The following is a 17,569-nucleotide window of genomic DNA, read 5'->3' as shown; positions in this document are numbered from 1 at the left end:
TAATTAAGAAAAGAAGTTGGGATCGTTGCTTTTGGTCCATATAGTTACCTCTTATTATGTTATGTCATGAATTGTTTCCTCAGGGTAAAGATGCTTGTTAATATTTCTGTTATTTGTGAATGTACTTAAAGAGGGGTAGGATAAATAAATTTTACAAAGCCACAACAGCAAAAAATTTGGCAGTGGATTTTAACAGTACCCTTATTTGAAAAATCAATTGTCACTCTTATACAGGAAACATTCTTTTTTGGAAGGGACATTCATATATCAAAATCAGTTCATGCGTAACGAAACTTCTCATGTGTGTTTAACCTTAACACTTGTGTCTCACGAGCATTACTGGAGGTACATAGCATCTGTGGTATGTAATAGCTGTGCCTTCTGTAAGTGACACAGTCAATTCCCTAAAGTAAGAAAGGCAACCATTCACCTGGTTAAAAACTAGTGTGCTTGCTGCAGAGGTTATATTGGCTATGATTTTGCCTTTTGTCTTTTCAATGTTTTTGGTTGTCTTAATTACAATTATTTCGCTTTGAGGGAAAGAAACCACCTAATTTGAGAAGTATGTTTAAAAAGAGCTTTGAGTTATCAACAGTTTAAAAGCTTTCTGTGTTCTGCTAATAACAAATCTAAATTAATTAGCTTTGCTTCTTCCAAAAAAAGAAACAATCTTAATGAAGCTTGCCTAGAGGTGCTTTAATTGAAAGAATTAATGTGCCCAAGTATAACTATATGGTGCTTACTTTGAAATACCGTTAATCAGCAGCCTCACATGGAAAAGTAGAGTGTAAGAGATGCTGCTAATGCTTATTGATTTGCTGCTGCTGACTGACAGACTTTCTCCAGGAATACTAAAGCTTAATTGCATAGTTAGTGTGACCTGGAACATGTTCCTGGTCCACTAATACCCAAGAACTACAGTGATGGCAAGAGTTACTTTGCTAATCTGAATTCTCTCTGATGAAGCAATTCTATTACCTATGTTAATTAAAAGAAAGAAAAAAGCAATCAACTTTACAGGGAAAAACAAATTTCTCTTTGTGTCTGATCTGTAGTATCTTGGGCTGTGGGGCTTTCTGGTTTTGTCTTACAATCATAAATTTTGTTTCTATACATGCCATTAATTAACATTGTTTTTCTTGTCCATGATACAACTCTGCATGAACTGTGTTTGCCATGTTGCATGTGTTTGCTTTTTACTCAGTCTTCTTGGATCCATTTTCCCAATGCCACGTGTAATCTATGCTATGGCGAAGGATGGGTTGCTTTTCAAATGTCTAGCTCAAATCAGTTCCAAAACGAAGACCCCACTAGTTGCTACTCTATCGTCTGGTGCAGTAGCAGGTGAGACTAAGAGTTGATCCTTGTAAAGAAAAGTGCACTGCTAAGCACATTGCATATATGGAAATAAACCACTGTTGTGCAGCTTTGATTTGCTTTGGACTGAAATGATCAAATCTGATTGTTGCCAGGTAAAGTAGGCTACCAGTAAAACTTTTCTCTACCACAGATTTTGTATGCATTGGTTAATCACAAGTGCTTTCAAAGCCCAGGTCAAAAGAAACAACAGCCTAAAACCAAGAACATCAGTCAACCAAACAAAAAACCAAGAGCAGCAACACAGAGCTTAAACCAAAACTATACCTAAACCCATTAACTCTTCCAAGCTTTCTTTTTGTGTAGTTGGGTTTATCAGTAAAGCATCATGCTTTTAATAACCTGTATTTGAACTATACATTTTTCTGTTCTAGTCTTCTCGGCTCTATGTTCCCTTTGCCCCGAATTCTGTTTGCCATGGCACGTGATGGTTTACTCTTTAGTTTTCTTGCCAAAGTGAGTAAGAGGCAGGCACCAGTTTCTGCCACCTTGACAGCAGGGGTCATCTCTGGTAAGCTCTCAAAGCCCGTGTTACTTAAAACTGAGATTTAAACACTCTATGCACGTGCATGGTACTTTATATTTTTGAAAAGGGCTGCTTGTTAATTTCCCTTGCATGTACAATGGGAATAAAATTACTGAGTAATCAAAGGGTGTAAGAACTCCAGATCATGCCAATCATGGTGGTGGTGATGTCCTTAATGTCACAGAATTCAAATTTTTTTATTTTTTTATTTTTTTTAATATTGGCCTCTTGTATGGTGAATAAGCTTGTTATTTAATCTGGGTCCCTTAGGCTGATGCTCTACTTACAAGGTGTCCTTACCTGATGTACATCTATAAATTTATCACATCTATAAGGGGGGGGGGGGGGGAATAATTGTCATGTTTTTTATTATAAGACATGAGAAAAAAATTGTACATTCGCAGCAGGATCAACTTTTGTGTAAAATACAAAGATTTTAAAATTTTCTTCTAAAGAAAATGATTCTGTTTCTGTATAGGCTTACCAAATTGTGTTAAACTGTTTCACTTTTGTCCATACTTCTCGCAGAGGTACATGTAGCTATGCCCAAATTTCGTTGTCATTTCAGTGGGATGTCTAATTACCCAGGAAAACTGGAAGCTCTAGAAGTATTTAACTCAAAGGCAAATAAATAAACCTTAAAAGTAATTCAAATATGAAATACATGCCTTATAACATTTAGCAACCTGGGCTAAAATTTATATCAAATAAGAGGTTCCAAACTGAGACTAAAATATTATTATTTATAGTCAGGGTCATCCTCAGATGCCACAAGACTGGAACTGCCCACACCAGGTACTTGATAATAATGTGGAAAGGTACAGTCACTGCCTGGATAGTTCCCATATGAAGCATTATCAGTTATTAATCAGTTCCCTTTTCTTTGGACAGAGTACAAATAAATTGCTTAGAATTACTTTTGTTGTTTTGACTTTACATTATTTGAATATATAACATTCGCTTATTCCCCTATAATAATTTGGAAGTGCAGTTATGTAGGATGAAATGAACATCTTTATTTGAAATCACAGTAATGATAAGGAGAAAGAAAACCGTATTACCCAGCTGGTAAACTGATTGATATAGTTATACAGCCCTGATTATAGCTACGCAGCAGCCGTCACTTGGACTGCTTTTAGACAGTTTGGGGAGTTTGGTGTGTCAACAACTTACCTTAAGACAGCTGGTATTTTTAAAAAGATGTATATTTGGTAACTTGTGGTCATGAATAGTTTTGCCAGAATAGTTATGGATGTACGCAACAGCTTATATTATCTGGCTTTTCTGTTCATTCATAGCATGGACAGTTTCATAGCTTTAAGAAATGTTAAGGCGATTAGATGTTCTGCCCCTTAATGAAAGTTACCAGGCCAAGACTACAGCTGAGGCAAATGTCACATGCTATTACTGTGACTTACCTTTTCACAGGTAGTAATCATGATTGCGAAACTGCACATAGCGAAATGTTTTGGTGTCAGTCCAAGGTTTCACCGTGAATTGATCTAACGTTGTTCCTTGGAGTAGAATGAAGAGAGGTGGAAAAGTGATGCTGTGTCTTTTTTTCTCTTAGTCAGAAACTTACAGGCATTTTTCAGTTTGGGTCTAATGTAAAAGAATATTCTGGGCTACAAAGTAGCCTTTCAAAGCTAGGATTAAAAATTAAATACAGACACTGTACATGAGGTTATAGTAGGTCTGTTCTTCGTCAGCTTTGCTTACCTATGCTCTTTTGAGCATGCAAAGCAGTGAGGTATTCAGAAATCTACCCCGTAAATGACCTCTTGGATTTTGGAACATCCACCATCATTAAAGAAAACAAGATGGTATTCCTTCCTTCATTGGAAAAGGAGACTCACAGATTAAATAAAACTCCTGCAACACAGCAGTCTTGTTCTCATCAAATCACATTTTGCTTTTTCCTTCAGGATCAAATACCAGGGAAATGTGTGTTTGTGTGTTTGTGCACTTATACACCTGCCTACAAATATATTAACAAGGACGTAACATAAATATTATATACAAGTATTTCTGAATATAGAACAATTTGTGTGTGCATATACATACAGTTTATAAAGGTTATGTTTAATAGTTTCTTTTGATGTTGGGAATACTGATGATTCAAAACATTAAGTATTTTTAGATTCTTTCTGCCTCTCAATAATGTTAATAAAATACAAATATTTTAAGAGGTTCTTTGACCACATATATTTCACATCAGTTAGCACTAGCCTCTCATTTAGTGGTGGCTTGTGCTAATTTCTTTATAAACTATGTGTGTCTGTGTGCAAACAGCATAGACAAAAAAAGACATTCCAGAATCTCCAAAAGAATGTGGCATCAGCTTTTACAAACTCAAAGACTGCTATAATTACTCTCAGTATCATGGAATTTTCTGTGTCTGATTTCAGTGATCTTAAGAATATTAATTCTTGTGAAATTTTGATGGCCTCTCCTGAAAGCCATTTAATGTTTTTTTGTAACATAATAACTTTTAAAAACCCCACAAAACTATTTTATTTGAGACAACTCCTGAAAGTCCTCTTTACATTGAGCTCTTTCTCTGCTCAGCAGAAATTTTACATACCGGTGACCTACTGCGTGCGATAATTTTTCCCCAGTTTTGCAGTGGGATCCATCCTGTCAGCTTTGGTGAGATTCTGTTGAAGGATCTGAACCTTAATCTATAAAAATGTATTTTTAATGTGGCCCCAATTCAACAAGCTGTGTGTGCAAATACTTATGTCCAAATAAGTCCAATACTAATCGCTTGATTATGCAGCATGACTGTATGGCTCATCAGTGCATATCTATATCAATGAGATTCCCAACTGTAGGGAATTAGGTTTGGGAATGTTGGCGATGACTTAAAAACTGTGTTTTTAAGGATTACCGTGATTTCATTCATATTGCTTTCAGTAAAACAATGTAAAGTTACACTGTGGACAGATTTTAAAATCTTCTTTCTTAATATTTTTTAATATTGATCTTAGCACTTACGGTTGGACTCGATGAGCTTAAAGGTCTTTTCCAACCTAAACAATTCTATGATTCTATGTCAGCCTCATACAAATTTTGTGTTTTCTTTTCTTTTTTAGCTATAATGGCATTTCTGTTTGACCTAAAGGCTTTAGTGGACATGATGTCTATTGGTACACTTCTTGCTTATTCACTTGTGGCAACCTGTGTCCTCATTCTTAGGTGAGTCAAAAACATCCTTTGTATTCTACTGTGGTTTATTTTGTGTTGGTCAGTATATAAACAGAGGTGACACTTACAGCGTATGTTTTTTGCTAGATAGCTAAATTTTTAAAAATTATCTGTATGCATATAGCTGACTACTAAGAAGCGTGACTCATCAAAGAAAACAATGATATATTGTCATGTCAGTATAGCAGTTAGTCAAGTCAAAGCTTCATATGAAATCTAGGCACCTTTTATTTTCCAGATGTATCAGTCCAAGCATTGGTCCCAAAGGTACTAGACGTAAGCTTGTGTACGATGAATCAGTGAATGATATTTTGATGTGAATACAATCTGTGCTGTACATCAGGCCTATTACGTTGTGGGGGCTATAGGTGAAAGGGGTAGATGTTCTAGGTAGTTCACAGGATGAACAAGTTCAGATAGTTTCTTTGTATTACCCTACTCAGAAACGTAAAACCAGGCAAGTGTTTCAAGATGTGGTAGCCCTAGAAGAGAGTGCAAATATTACCTCTCAATGAGTGAGACTATAAATACCTGTCAGTAAAACTCTGGTATCTGTTCTGTTTGTAAAGCTGTGGAATAATACTGCTATATTGGTAGCTACAGCTCACTTTATTATGTATTGCTCTTTTTAACTTAAAAAGTCAGTCTTTACTACTTAACGCTAAGTAATTAACTTTGAAAAGTGTAACAGCTTAAATTCAGCTCAAATTCATTGTTGCAATAATTTACACTTTAAAAGACTATTTTATCCCATAGTGACTTATTTAAAATATGTATTTTTAAAAACACACTTAAAGTCTAACAAAGCAGATGTAAAATTTCAGTTTATGCCAGTTAGTAGGCCTCTTACAGTATGGGAAGCAAGTCAGAAAGAAGGTCCCCTATCCTTTCCCTGCCATTGACCACCAGACCCTGTCCCCTCTTTTTGTGTGAGACTGCTCATTTATCTGACCCATTGGTGCATTCACATAGCTTAAAAAACTGCCCCAAAAAATCCCCAAACAAACCCAGAAAAAAGATGAGTTGCCATAGGTTTTTTATGTATGATACTGACTAATAATACATGCTGTTGCAGTGCAGTTATAAACCGGGAAATTCTAAATCTCTACTGCAAAGAATTTAGTATTTGAATACATTCCTAGAGTTGTATTGCTTCACTTAATTTTTTTTATTAACCTGTTTGTTTTATGCATAGGTACCAACCCAGTTTAACCTATGAGCAACCAAAATATTCTCCAGAAAAAGCAGCTTTGGCTGCATCTGAAAGGGAATCTGTAGTAAGTGAATCACAGATAAATATGATACAAGAGAATCACTTCAGTCTTCAGGCCCTGATTAATCCATCCAGTTTACCTACCGAGCAGACTGCCACTACTGTTAACTTTTTAGTGGGTCTCTTAGGTAAGTATTCAGCTGTCCAAACTCACACAATGTATTAACATAAATAATGGAATTTTATTAAAGACAAAATGAAAAATCCAGTGATAACGTGCCTCCTTTCAGTAATAATTAATGTGTCTTTCTGCAGAATGCTTTTATAATTCTTGATGCATCTAATCTGTAGTCTAGTATATTTGCCTTTAATGAATAAACATTTTCATCATAACTGAAGACCTGCTATCATTCTTCTTAAAAGTCACTTCCTCTTCAATGCAGAAATAAGTGACTTCTTTCCTATTTCCATAATTTTGTTTTTCACACAGCTTGCTTGGTTTGTGGCTTGAGTGTCCTCACTACATACGGGATTAATTTCATTGCTAACTTGGAGCCCTGGAGTATTGGCCTTCTTGCTGTGTTGGTGGCGTCCTTCATAGTTACCATTCTCCTCATCCAAAGGCAGCCTCAGAACCAGCAGAAAGTGGCCTTTATGGTGAATAACATATTCTCCGTGTTATTCTCTAATGAGAGGTTTGGATGGATTCTAACAAGTGGGAGAGGGGCAGAGAGAGAGAGAGATGGTCCTTTTTCAGGCAGTCTTTCATTGCTGCACTGCCACTATTGCAGGTTTTCTGGTGAAGGTAAGCACAGCGGATGGTCATGGCTGAATCATCAGCACCTGCAGTCCAGTTCAGATCTTCTCAGGACCAGACAAAGGGTTTTATTGCCCACAGACTGAATGTGTGACATGCATAATAGGAGCGTGGCTGCAGAAAAAGGCTGTACCACTGACGCTGGTGTGAATGGCTGCTAGTACAACTAGTGGATCTGACAGCACTGATCTTCTAGGTATTCCTTTAGGTGCATCCTCAGAGTGCACATTGCTGAGACCCAAGTAATTTTAGACCTCAATTTAAGCACTTAGAAACTGGAAAACGATTCAGAACCTGATTAGCGTACAAATGCTTTGGACCACAATACACTTTGTACCTCCCAGAGTATAATCCTTTCATTTCGAGCTTTCACTTACATTCTAAGATCAGTTATTTAATGGAAATAATGAAGCATAGTGATGAAGTTCAAGGAATCTGGTGGAGCTGGGGGGGCATTTCAGAAAGAAGGGGTATATATAAATATGTAGTATTTTTCAGCTGTAGATACAGGAATTCATGAGTATACGTTCAGCACAAACTGGAACAGTTTTTCTACACAGCCTTAGAGAATATGTATTAAACATAATGTATTGTAGAAGTTTAAGATACGTAGAAACTGGTGGTTAAACCCAGTGAAAAAGAAAATTTGACTATATTCCAGTAAATTATTTTTTTCAATTCCTTTTTAGTGATTAGATGTGTCACCTGTAGTTTGTGTTGTATAACTGAAGTGTGACATGCAAGAAACTGTATTTAATACAAACGTATTAAATATTTCCTTTTAGGTTCCACTGTTGCCATTTTTGCCATCATTCAGTATCCTGGTAAATATTTACTTGATGGTACAATTAAGTGGAGACACTTGGATCAGATTTAGCTTCTGGATGGCACTTGGTAGGTACTTCTATTCATTTCAGTCACTTCTTATGTTAGGATTCATGAATCCCATCTTAGAACATTTGATTCTCTTCCTCTAAATATTTGAAAAAAAGTCTGCATTTTAATAAAAGTCAGCTGATATTTCTGATCAAAACAAGAGCATGCTTCAGAAGCAGTATTTATATGCAGTCAAAATTGTAATTACAGTTTTGAGGTAATAGGAAGAATCAAAGTTATAAGACTAATTCCAATCAGCCACAATTTTTTTTTTCCTAATAAATATAGCTAAAATTGTGCAGAAACCTGTTTGTAACAGGTTTCTTCCCAGTATATCAGTCATTCTCCTTTAAGATATGGAAAATTTTATTAGTTCCATCTAGACATAAATTAGCGATAGTAGTTTCCATGACCTATTAGAGCATTTAATTATGCAAAAATGATGCACTGGAATTTCCATAGGAACAGGGAAGACCTAAAGCATGAGCTCTGATTCAGGTACCTGAAGAAGAGACTTGTTTTGGAAAATATGTTCAGCCAGGAATTAATAACTAACTACTTTTTAAGGCACTACTTGCCTGAAAACCCCATTAACTTTTTTTTTTTTCCTTTTGGAAGGCTTCCTCATTTACTTTGCTTATGGCATCAGACACAGTCTTGAAGGTCATCGTAGTGATGGGGATGACGATTCTTGTTCAGAAAATAGTGGGTTGCAAGAAAAGAACCCTGTGGAAGAAGCGAATGAACCTGAAAATGCAAATGAAAGTGATCAATTTCTTGCACATGAGAGGACAAGTGAATGTTAATCTATGCAAACATACAAGTCTTTTAAACCTTTAATTGACATTTTACTTGTGGACTGAAATTTCAAACGATTTCTGCCAACATTGTGCCTTTTGAAAGTGTTTACTACAAGGCCTGGCTGATATTTTGGACAAGCTGCTAATCCATCTTCACCATTTCAGAACTGACAGCACGGACATTAATATTTAAATTAAAAAGCAAACAAGAGAAGTACCCTTTGGCAAGCAAAAATTTGGGTGTGTTGTTTGAACTGTCATCCAAAATCACTGGCAATCACAAAATACGAAGAATTTTAGAACTGCCTGCAAGAAGTTCTGAATATTTGACACTGCATTGTGAACACAAGTGCCTTTTGTACCTTCTCCTTATCTCGTTACATGTTTTGGTCACAATCTAATAGGTCTCTTCTTTCTACAGAAGTAACTCTCACAGGAGATAAATTGCAGACAGGCCTGAGAAGTATTTGCAGAATGAATGGTAATTGTACAAATCTGATACTTTGCAAAAAGTGGAGGATCATATATTTATGTAAAAAGAAATAATTACTTACCTTTACTAATCAGTAGTCATGGAGATCTCAAGCAGCAAAGATACTTCAAAGGCGTCTAGTCCCCCTGAATAGTATTCAAGATTTCTACTTATGTGAATTCCTTTCCTTTCAGAGATGCTGTGTGTATAAAATAATACTCCCAAGGGGAGCTATGTTGTTTTCTGCAAAAGCATCTGGGAAATAACCTGTACTGACAGTGACATTCGCATGTGATTTAGCAAGTATTGTGCTTTTGATTTCAGAAGGGACAGGATTTTATCCCTGACTACATAATTTGGTACTTACATACAGCAGTCATCAAATTTTCCTCCTTAATACTTACTTACTTATTCCCCCTATACTTTCTTCTCCTTTATCGTGTGCCAGAGTTACTTCTGATATTAGTTGTTACGCATTGCTTCTCCTCAGGCACAAAATCCCAGCCTTCTTTTCAGATGGAAGGGGAGGTTAAAAAAAACCAGAGGCCCAGGCTTTGGAAAAAATCCTCATGAAAACAGCGTTTCAGTGCTTTGCTAAGCCTGAAACATACGTTAGCACAGCAGTTTTTCGCGAGCCAAGCCTACACCCACAAATCTATTCATGTGGGTAGGATGTCCAAATGCTAATTTATGTGAAGAACCAAGTTGTTGCAGCAGTGCTGGGTGAACAAATATTTTAAAGCTGTTGAAAATGGAAACTATTCTTCTTTCAACATAAAAGTCATGTTACCTGTCAAAGGCACCCAGATATTTTAACACTTTCTCTCAGCAAGTAGTAGGCTCAAGTCCCATACAGGATTCCACAAAATGAAGTTATTTTGCAAGAATGTATTTATAAAAATAACTTCTCTAAAGTAAGAATTGTCTTGGACTTTGTCATGGAGAGTCGCAATCTGTTGCCAGTACTAATCATTAGTATTAATCTCTGTTGTTAGGTATAAAAACCTTAGATCCTGTGAGAGCTATGTTGTTGACAGTGGAAAGCACCTTACTTTTTATAATAGCTGGAATTCTGGAATTTCACAAAAAAAAAAAAGAAAAGGAAAAAGAAAAAAGAAAAAGAAACTAGTTAAGCTTCTTCTGTCTCTCTCTTGTTCTTTTTCACAGCAACAGATTCACGCTTTTCAATCTTAAAACGACTTCTGTTGTTGTATGAGAGTAGCGTGCCTAACCGTTGAAGGGCAGAAGGAGAAGTGCTTCTTGATGGAGAACCCTGCAATGGGCTGGTATCCCACCGTGGAGCAGGTCCGAGGTTTACAGCCTGATGCCTTTCTTCTCAGCTTGAACTGGGAGGAGAGGGTCCTGCAGTGCTGGCAGCAGCGAGCGGGTAGATGTGTGCTGTTGCAGCAGTGGCCTCTACTGGCTACTCAGAATTAGGAGTAGCAATCTGAAAATACGAGAGGCATGCAATAGGTGAAACACCCATCTCCTAACTGAGGTTCCAGCATATACATCCTCTAACTGCAACTGCTGTTGTCCTAAGGACTGTTGTTCTAGTAATTGGTCGTCCTTAAAAATGGATGGGACAGAGAGGATGAGGAGAAACTATAGGGTAGGTGGCAATTGGGTACTGGTTTTTAATATATCCTAATCCACCCAGAACCGATCATAAGTTATAGCCACTTCTTTCCACAATCCGTCATCGTTTTACAAATGCCATTAAAGAAAGACTCAAATCTCATCTTGGACTAATGCAAGTAGATGATATGCTAAGGAGATATTTGGTTGATAGGAACGGATAGGAATTCTCAGGGCAGTTCTTAGAGCTATTGATAATTTTCAATACCTCTATTCAGTGAATGAAAGAGCTGTCTGTGTCAGTTGGATCTGCTGTTTTAATTGTAATTCTCAACCGGGGCCCATGTTTTTTTGCCAAAAATGACAAAAGAACGATACGTTCTTGTTTGAAATATTAGAAATCTAAGACTTTCCAGGCTCTTGAAAGGAATCCAATGAAGTAATTTTTAGATACATCAAAACAAAAATTTTATTTATAAGTAACCAAAAAATTGAGTAAATGAATGTATGTTCTGTTGTTTTTAACCCCACAAGCATTTGAAATAAAGAAGCTGATGCTTTTCCTCATCAGCTACAACCCTGTCACAAGCACGGCTTCTTCAGTGGTTATACTTTCAGAGGACATTCTTAACCTGTCTTGCCCAGTACTCCTAAATCCTCAGCTGCCAAAAGTGCCATTGCTGTGGGAGCAAGTCAGCAGTGCTCAGGTAAAGCTTTTGTGTGACGTCTTTACAAGCCTACAGTGAAACAAAGCTCTTTTAAAATTCCTTACACATCTCAGTGTGTGGGAAGCAGAGACTTACTTTTTCCTATGGTTGCTGATGCCGCAGAGCAGGCGAGCCAGGCTCCCAAAATGCAAACTGCTGCTGTGTTCTGTGATGTGCAAGGAAGACCCCATTCCCTCGCAAGGCCATCATATAGAATGTATGTGTGCATGCCTGTCTATATCTGCATCTGTCTGACATTGGACCATAGCGATTTTGATGTACTAGTTAAAATAATTTCTATAGTGCACTGGAATTTTCCTTTGAAGGGATACTGTCAATATAATAAACTTCTGACTAAAGCAAGTGCTAGCTAAGGCTTCTGGAGATAATTAAAGAAAATAAATTTTCTAGCTTATTTACCTAATGGATGTGTCAGCACTTTGTGTATTGACAGTTTCCCCTTTCATTTGTATCAATATTTCTCCCCCCTTGTTAGAGAAATTAACTACATAAAAAACAAAGAATGTGCCTGTACAAATATTGCTAAGGGAGATGGGAGCAGCAGCAGCACAGGAACTATCCTCTTAACTAATGAGATATAAAATGAAATTAAAGGAAAGTCATTGGGTATTCTCGGCTGCTTCAACTGCGCAAAGCTTATTTATATGTGTGTATAGTTAAAGTCATTATTAGTCAGTGGCTGAGTAAGAACAGGACAAGCCAGAAGTAAGATATTTATGCCAATTTTGGTATGCATTTCTACATGCAGTCTTGAAATTCCAGATGTTTTAGTGGGACTTTGCAGGAGCAAAGGACATGCTATGATGTTCCTTACATAGGAGCCATGTATGAAACAAATCCTGATTTTGTTCTCACATTTGCTGTGTGTCCGTATTTGCTGAGAGAGCAGCTGAAAGCACAAGTCCAGTGGAATTAAATCATTGTTATTTTTTAACATAGTTGTTGATATTGTAAATTGTTCTGTGCAAATAATAATAATGGTGTTAATACCAAATATCTATTATTGGAGGTAGCTTATTGTTTTTTCTTCATTTGTAGAAAAAATCCTCCAAAAACTTTATTTGTATTGGTACATTCTGGATATGCCTTTAGATAGGGGAATTATTCTTATCTAGTTATATTTAAGAAGGCAAGCTAAAGCATATTTAAGGGAGAGCAAGTAAATCCTTTTGTTCTGAGAGATAAGAGTTATAAGACATTTCTGTATAGTTCATGTTAACTAAAGTGATCTTGTGGTATTCCAGTCCTAATTCTGCAATAGGAAATTTTACGAGGTATCTTAGATTTCATTGTCTGTTATCCTGGATAAAACTATTCTGTTAGTATGCTTTTTCCTGCACAACAAATGCCAGTTAGATTCCTGAAATCTGTCATATTATGTTTATGTCACCATGTGTTAAAGCCATTTATATTACCTGCTGTTAGAGAATTATCAGTAATAAATGTCAGTAGTAGTGATAGAGGGTTACTAACGTACTTACTTATGAATTTAACTATGCCATCCAGAAACTTCAAATGATACAATGAATTTAGAGGCAAAACTTGGTAAAGCTTAAATGTATATTCTGCATTTTATTAGATGATAAATGTACAAGTCCAGCCACCTTTCCTTTAAAATTTATGCAAAGATATATATATTTTTAAGAAATAAAAGGCATACTGTTTTCATGGAGATTTTAGTAAGTGCCAATATCAGATGTGCCATAAGCACCCTGAGATACTGAAAGCTGAACAACTTGGGTGAAATCCATGACAGTGCAGGAAATCTGTGTGGGACTGTGCAATTGTTTTAATCAGGTGTGATGCCGTTGACATTGAGGTGCATTTTGTACAGTAGGAATTTAATTCGCATGGTGGTTGGCGTGTGTTACTTGATTACATAAAAAAGAAATAAAAGCACCTTTTAATGCTCTTGGGCCCTAATTCTTCCTAGACTTGCCAGGAAGTTTGCACAAATTGCAGTATGCTCACTGAAAGCACGGAGATTACTCAGTCTTAGGCAAGTATTTATATTACAGAAAGAGCAGGTGGTATTTCATGTAGTGTAGGATCTTTGTATTTGTTTTTAATTTCCTGTACCTTTAGGATTTCTTTCTGGTATATGTTTTGAGCACCTCTGCATTTTTAATAGTTGGACCTTTCCAAAACTAAATATAATGCCTTTACCATCTCCTGATCTGTTTTCCATTTGATTTCAGACAACAAACTCCTTAACGTCAGCTAAGTTGAAGGATTTCTGTGCATAGGCATGCATTACAAAGAACTATGTATATATATCATTATTTTTATCGTCAGCTGGACAAATTCTGTTGTCTTTGTACGTTTTCATTGAGCCTTGTGCCAGGTAAACTCCAGCTTCACCAGGACAAGTTTAGTTGGAGTCAGGACAAAGGATAAAGGATTTGAATGTTTAGGAGGGCTTTTCTCTTTTGTGTTTCCAGAAAGTAAAGCACAAAATATGTGTTACATATCTTTAAAAATAGTTATGTGTGCATCATTTTAAAAAACATTAGTGTTCATATCCATTTTAACTTTTCTTTTTGTTCATATGTACATCGTAGTGATTATTTCTGTATTATATGCTGCTAGGCATTTAAAATGTAGATAGAATGATTATGATGCAGCTTAGACAACAAATTTGTATTTCTTTGAAGTGCTCTACCAAAATGAAAAGTCTTGAATTTTTATGAATGTAAAAATGCTTATATTTAAGAATATGGTGCTTGTTTTTTCACTTTTACAATAGAATTGCAATCAATGATATTTTTAGTTACCTTAGTTTCAAATTTTGATGGAAATTACATTGCTCTTCATTTACTGTAAAATGTGCTTCACAGGATAACAATTGTGCATTTGTTCTGTATTTTTTAAATAAAGCTGAATATCACTTGTATGTACTTCATACAACAGCTCTAACTTTAAGCACCACTGTAGTTTTAGTAAACACTAAAATAATATAGTGACTTGATAATCATTAGTGTGTCAGATATCTAATGTCATGACATTATACAAATCGTAACACACTTAAAATAAATAACATGATAACTCCCATGAATTTTATAGAGGGGAAAAACCAACCATGTTTTATGTTTAAATCTTTTATTTTTTCCAGTGGTCTGGAGAAGGGGATAGTAGCAGCATTTGTTTCATACTTGCTTCCAAGCACTCAAGAAGTCACTGAAATAGAGAACACCACCCTTTGATTTGGGCATTTTGTCTTACAGTGCCAAACCAGAGATGATGTTAGGTTTGATTTCCAGAGGGAGTGAGTAGCCCTCGGCATTCATGGTGCTCAACTTTCTGAAGCACCAAGCCTTGTCCTGGCAGCATCCAACCTCAGAATTGGATGGATAAACTCACTGTTGTCTCCTTTTTCCTTTTTGGGGGAAAAAAATCCCCAAACCAAGAAAATCCACCCAAACTTCCTCAACTAAGAATAGTACTATGGGTATATCAGGAGAATAAAAGCATGAATCTGGGCAATGGATAACAATAGCTTTGACGCTGAGAACCACACTCCCAGAGCAAGCTTATCATCTGTCACTGTTTTTAAAGACATTTGGGTGGTCATCTTTGTTCATAGACTGAAGAGTATCTACAACTTTGGGGTTTTTTTCTGACGTATACTGCAACTCTTTCATATAATCCTTTATAAAGTTTTCAAATTATTAATATAAGACTGATCTTGAAAACCTTGGTCCCTTGAAGCAGTGGAAATATGGCCAATGATTTAAATGAGGATAAGAGTCATTCTGCAAGTACCACATTTAAAACATTGACTTGAAAAGATGTATTTAAACTATCAGTTTACTCATGTGGAGAACTGGGGTCACTACATGTAGGTTTACATTAGTTCTCATGAAGAACTAAATGAAAATTTAAATAGTTTTTTCATGCACACCCATTTAAAACTAGGAAACTTAAAATTCATAAAATCACTTTCTTTCTTCATTGTATATACCTATACAGTAAAAAGGTATATGTCAGCCTAAATATATCTTAAAATTAATGCAGTCTGAGTGTTATTTCCAAGTGCTATTACCGTGTTTTCCAAAATACACTAATAATATTTGGAGCTCAGACACCATTAGATCATTGACCTACCCCATGTATGAAAGGAAAAGGGAAATTTGACCTAGGAAGGCACGTAAGAATTGCAACTAGCAGTTTTGCAGATGATAGAAAAAAATCCACTCTTCATCAGAAGGAGCTGTGAATATTTCCAATGCAAATGTGCAGTTTATATTACACATCTTTTTTGAGTTACCTCCAAGATTCATCTTCCTTAAAACAAAGACTGATAACCTTTTCAGAATATAATGCATAGTGGTATTCTAACTCTTTAAATGGGGAAAGACCCTCTAGCAATAAAAATACCATTTTTCTTAATTTGTTACAGGTAATGGATGACATGTTTGGGATATGCTGATGTATATTCAGGTCATTGCATAAAACCCCTAAGAAGTTCTAGGCAGAACTGTAATAAGGCTGTAGAATGAAAAAGAGGTCATGAAATTTCATCGTCTTACTCCACACCTGGGCTTTACTGGTGGCTTTACCACTAACCAGATACCCCAGGGTGAAGTCTCGGAGCAGGCTCGGGCAAGAAGGTGTCTGAACTCTGCATGTGTATGCATTTATAAGCGTTGGGGAGCATTATGTATGTCCTTTCTAATTTCTTTTTTTACAGATGCAGTCAAAACCTAGACTTCATCTAAGATCTGTAAACACTCTACTCTCGCATCTACTGCGGCCCTGGAGCTGCGGCCAGGGACACCGTTCCCCATTTACTTTATCCTGATTCACACTGAACTGTGGTCTTGTCTACTACAGGGTCTGCCTGTGACCTCTGACCGCCATTATTTTTCCTCCTCCCAGTCCAGTGTCTTCACCTTGCCCCGCATCTACCTTTGTGGCCCCTCCAGCCCTATTTTCCCCTCCCTTCTCCTCCAAGGAAACCCTCAGATTTCAAGAAACGGCTTTTGACAGCTCAGTGTGAGCATAAACATACATCCAGCAAATGCCAGGTTTACCATGTTTATCTCTTAGCAGTGAAGAGGTACCTGTACCTTCTCGATGTGCTTCACACAGGCATTAAATCATACGTGAAGACCGTGTCATGGGCTACGGGAGCCCCAAAGAGCAACACACAGGTACTTCCTCTATTTTTCCCCGTTGAGGTAGCTTTTCCTGAGCAGGCTTTTGGGAATGTCTTTGCTGTGGCCGGCTGGAATGAGTGCAATAGTTTGACTTAAAAAATGTACTTTTGCTGTCATAGGCCAAGACCGACCTGTGCCTGAGGCCTATCCGCGGGGTCACCTGCGACAGACAGAACTAACCCGTAGGGCTCTGGCGCTCCGCTCCCTTCCGCAGATCCAGCTACAGGCCCAAAGGAAACCGGCAGCTTGCACCTGCGCGAAGCCACCTCCGGCAAAGGGCAGCTGCCACCCACGAACTAATTCCAGCAATAAACTTCCACAGGTGGCCCTGGGGTTGAGATTATTTGGGATGCAGCTCCGCTCCCGCTCTGAACGCGGAGTCCTGCGTGAGTGTGCCGGGCCAGCGACGGCCGGTGGGGCTGGACGGGACGGGACAGGACCCTGTCGCCGTCCTCGGCCGCCCGGTGAGGAGCGGAGGAGAGGGAGCCGCAGAGGGAGGAGTTCAGGCCGGACGCGAGGAGCCGAAGTTTCCCCCCCACGTGTGAGCGGTGAAGCGCTGCAGCAGGTGCCCCCAGCAGCGCGGCCGACACCCTCCCGGCCGGGCCCGCCTGTGGGGCGTCGCGGCTCTTCCCTCCCTCAGCGAAGAAGCGCGGGCGGCGGCGGCGGGCGCGGCCCCTGGGGCAGCACAGCCGCGACGCCCCTCCCGCCGGCGGGGAGCCCCGGGCAGGGAGCCCCGGCGCCGGCCGGCTCCTCCCCGCGCCGCGGCCGGCCGAGGCGCCACGGGGCCGCTTCCCCCCCCCGCCGCCGCCGCCGCCG

The 17,569-nt window shown here is 38.0% G+C and overlaps 1 protein-coding gene across 4 annotated transcripts in view; it reads left to right on the top strand.

Moving 5' to 3' along the window:
• Positions 1-13,052, top strand: part of SLC7A2 (solute carrier family 7 member 2) — a 59,247-nt gene extending 46,195 nt beyond the window's left edge. For 2 of the 4 annotated variants that reach the window (XM_049835645.1, XM_049835636.1), the window contains exons 7-12: positions 1,752-1,888; positions 4,999-5,101; positions 6,306-6,511; positions 6,814-6,980; positions 7,926-8,034; positions 8,635-13,052. In XM_049835645.1, the coding sequence (XP_049691602.1) occupies positions 1,752-1,888; positions 4,999-5,101; positions 6,306-6,511; positions 6,814-6,980; positions 7,926-8,034; positions 8,635-8,822 (910 nt within the window). In that variant the 3' untranslated portion in view covers positions 8,823-13,052. Of the gene's footprint in view, positions 1-1,204; positions 1,345-1,751; positions 1,889-4,998; positions 5,102-6,305; positions 6,512-6,813; positions 6,981-7,925; positions 8,035-8,634 lie in introns of all 4 variants that reach the window. The other 2 variants (XR_007510358.1, XM_049835659.1) reach the window with 2 other exon arrangements.
• The last annotated feature ends 4,517 nt before the right edge of the window (positions 13,053-17,569 follow it).

This window comes from Accipiter gentilis, chromosome 3 (assembly GCF_929443795.1).
Source record: "Accipiter gentilis chromosome 3, bAccGen1.1, whole genome shotgun sequence".
NCBI classification, from domain to species: Eukaryota; Metazoa; Chordata; class Aves; order Accipitriformes; family Accipitridae; genus Astur; species Astur gentilis.
This window is presented reverse-complemented; position numbering and strand designations above follow the sequence as displayed.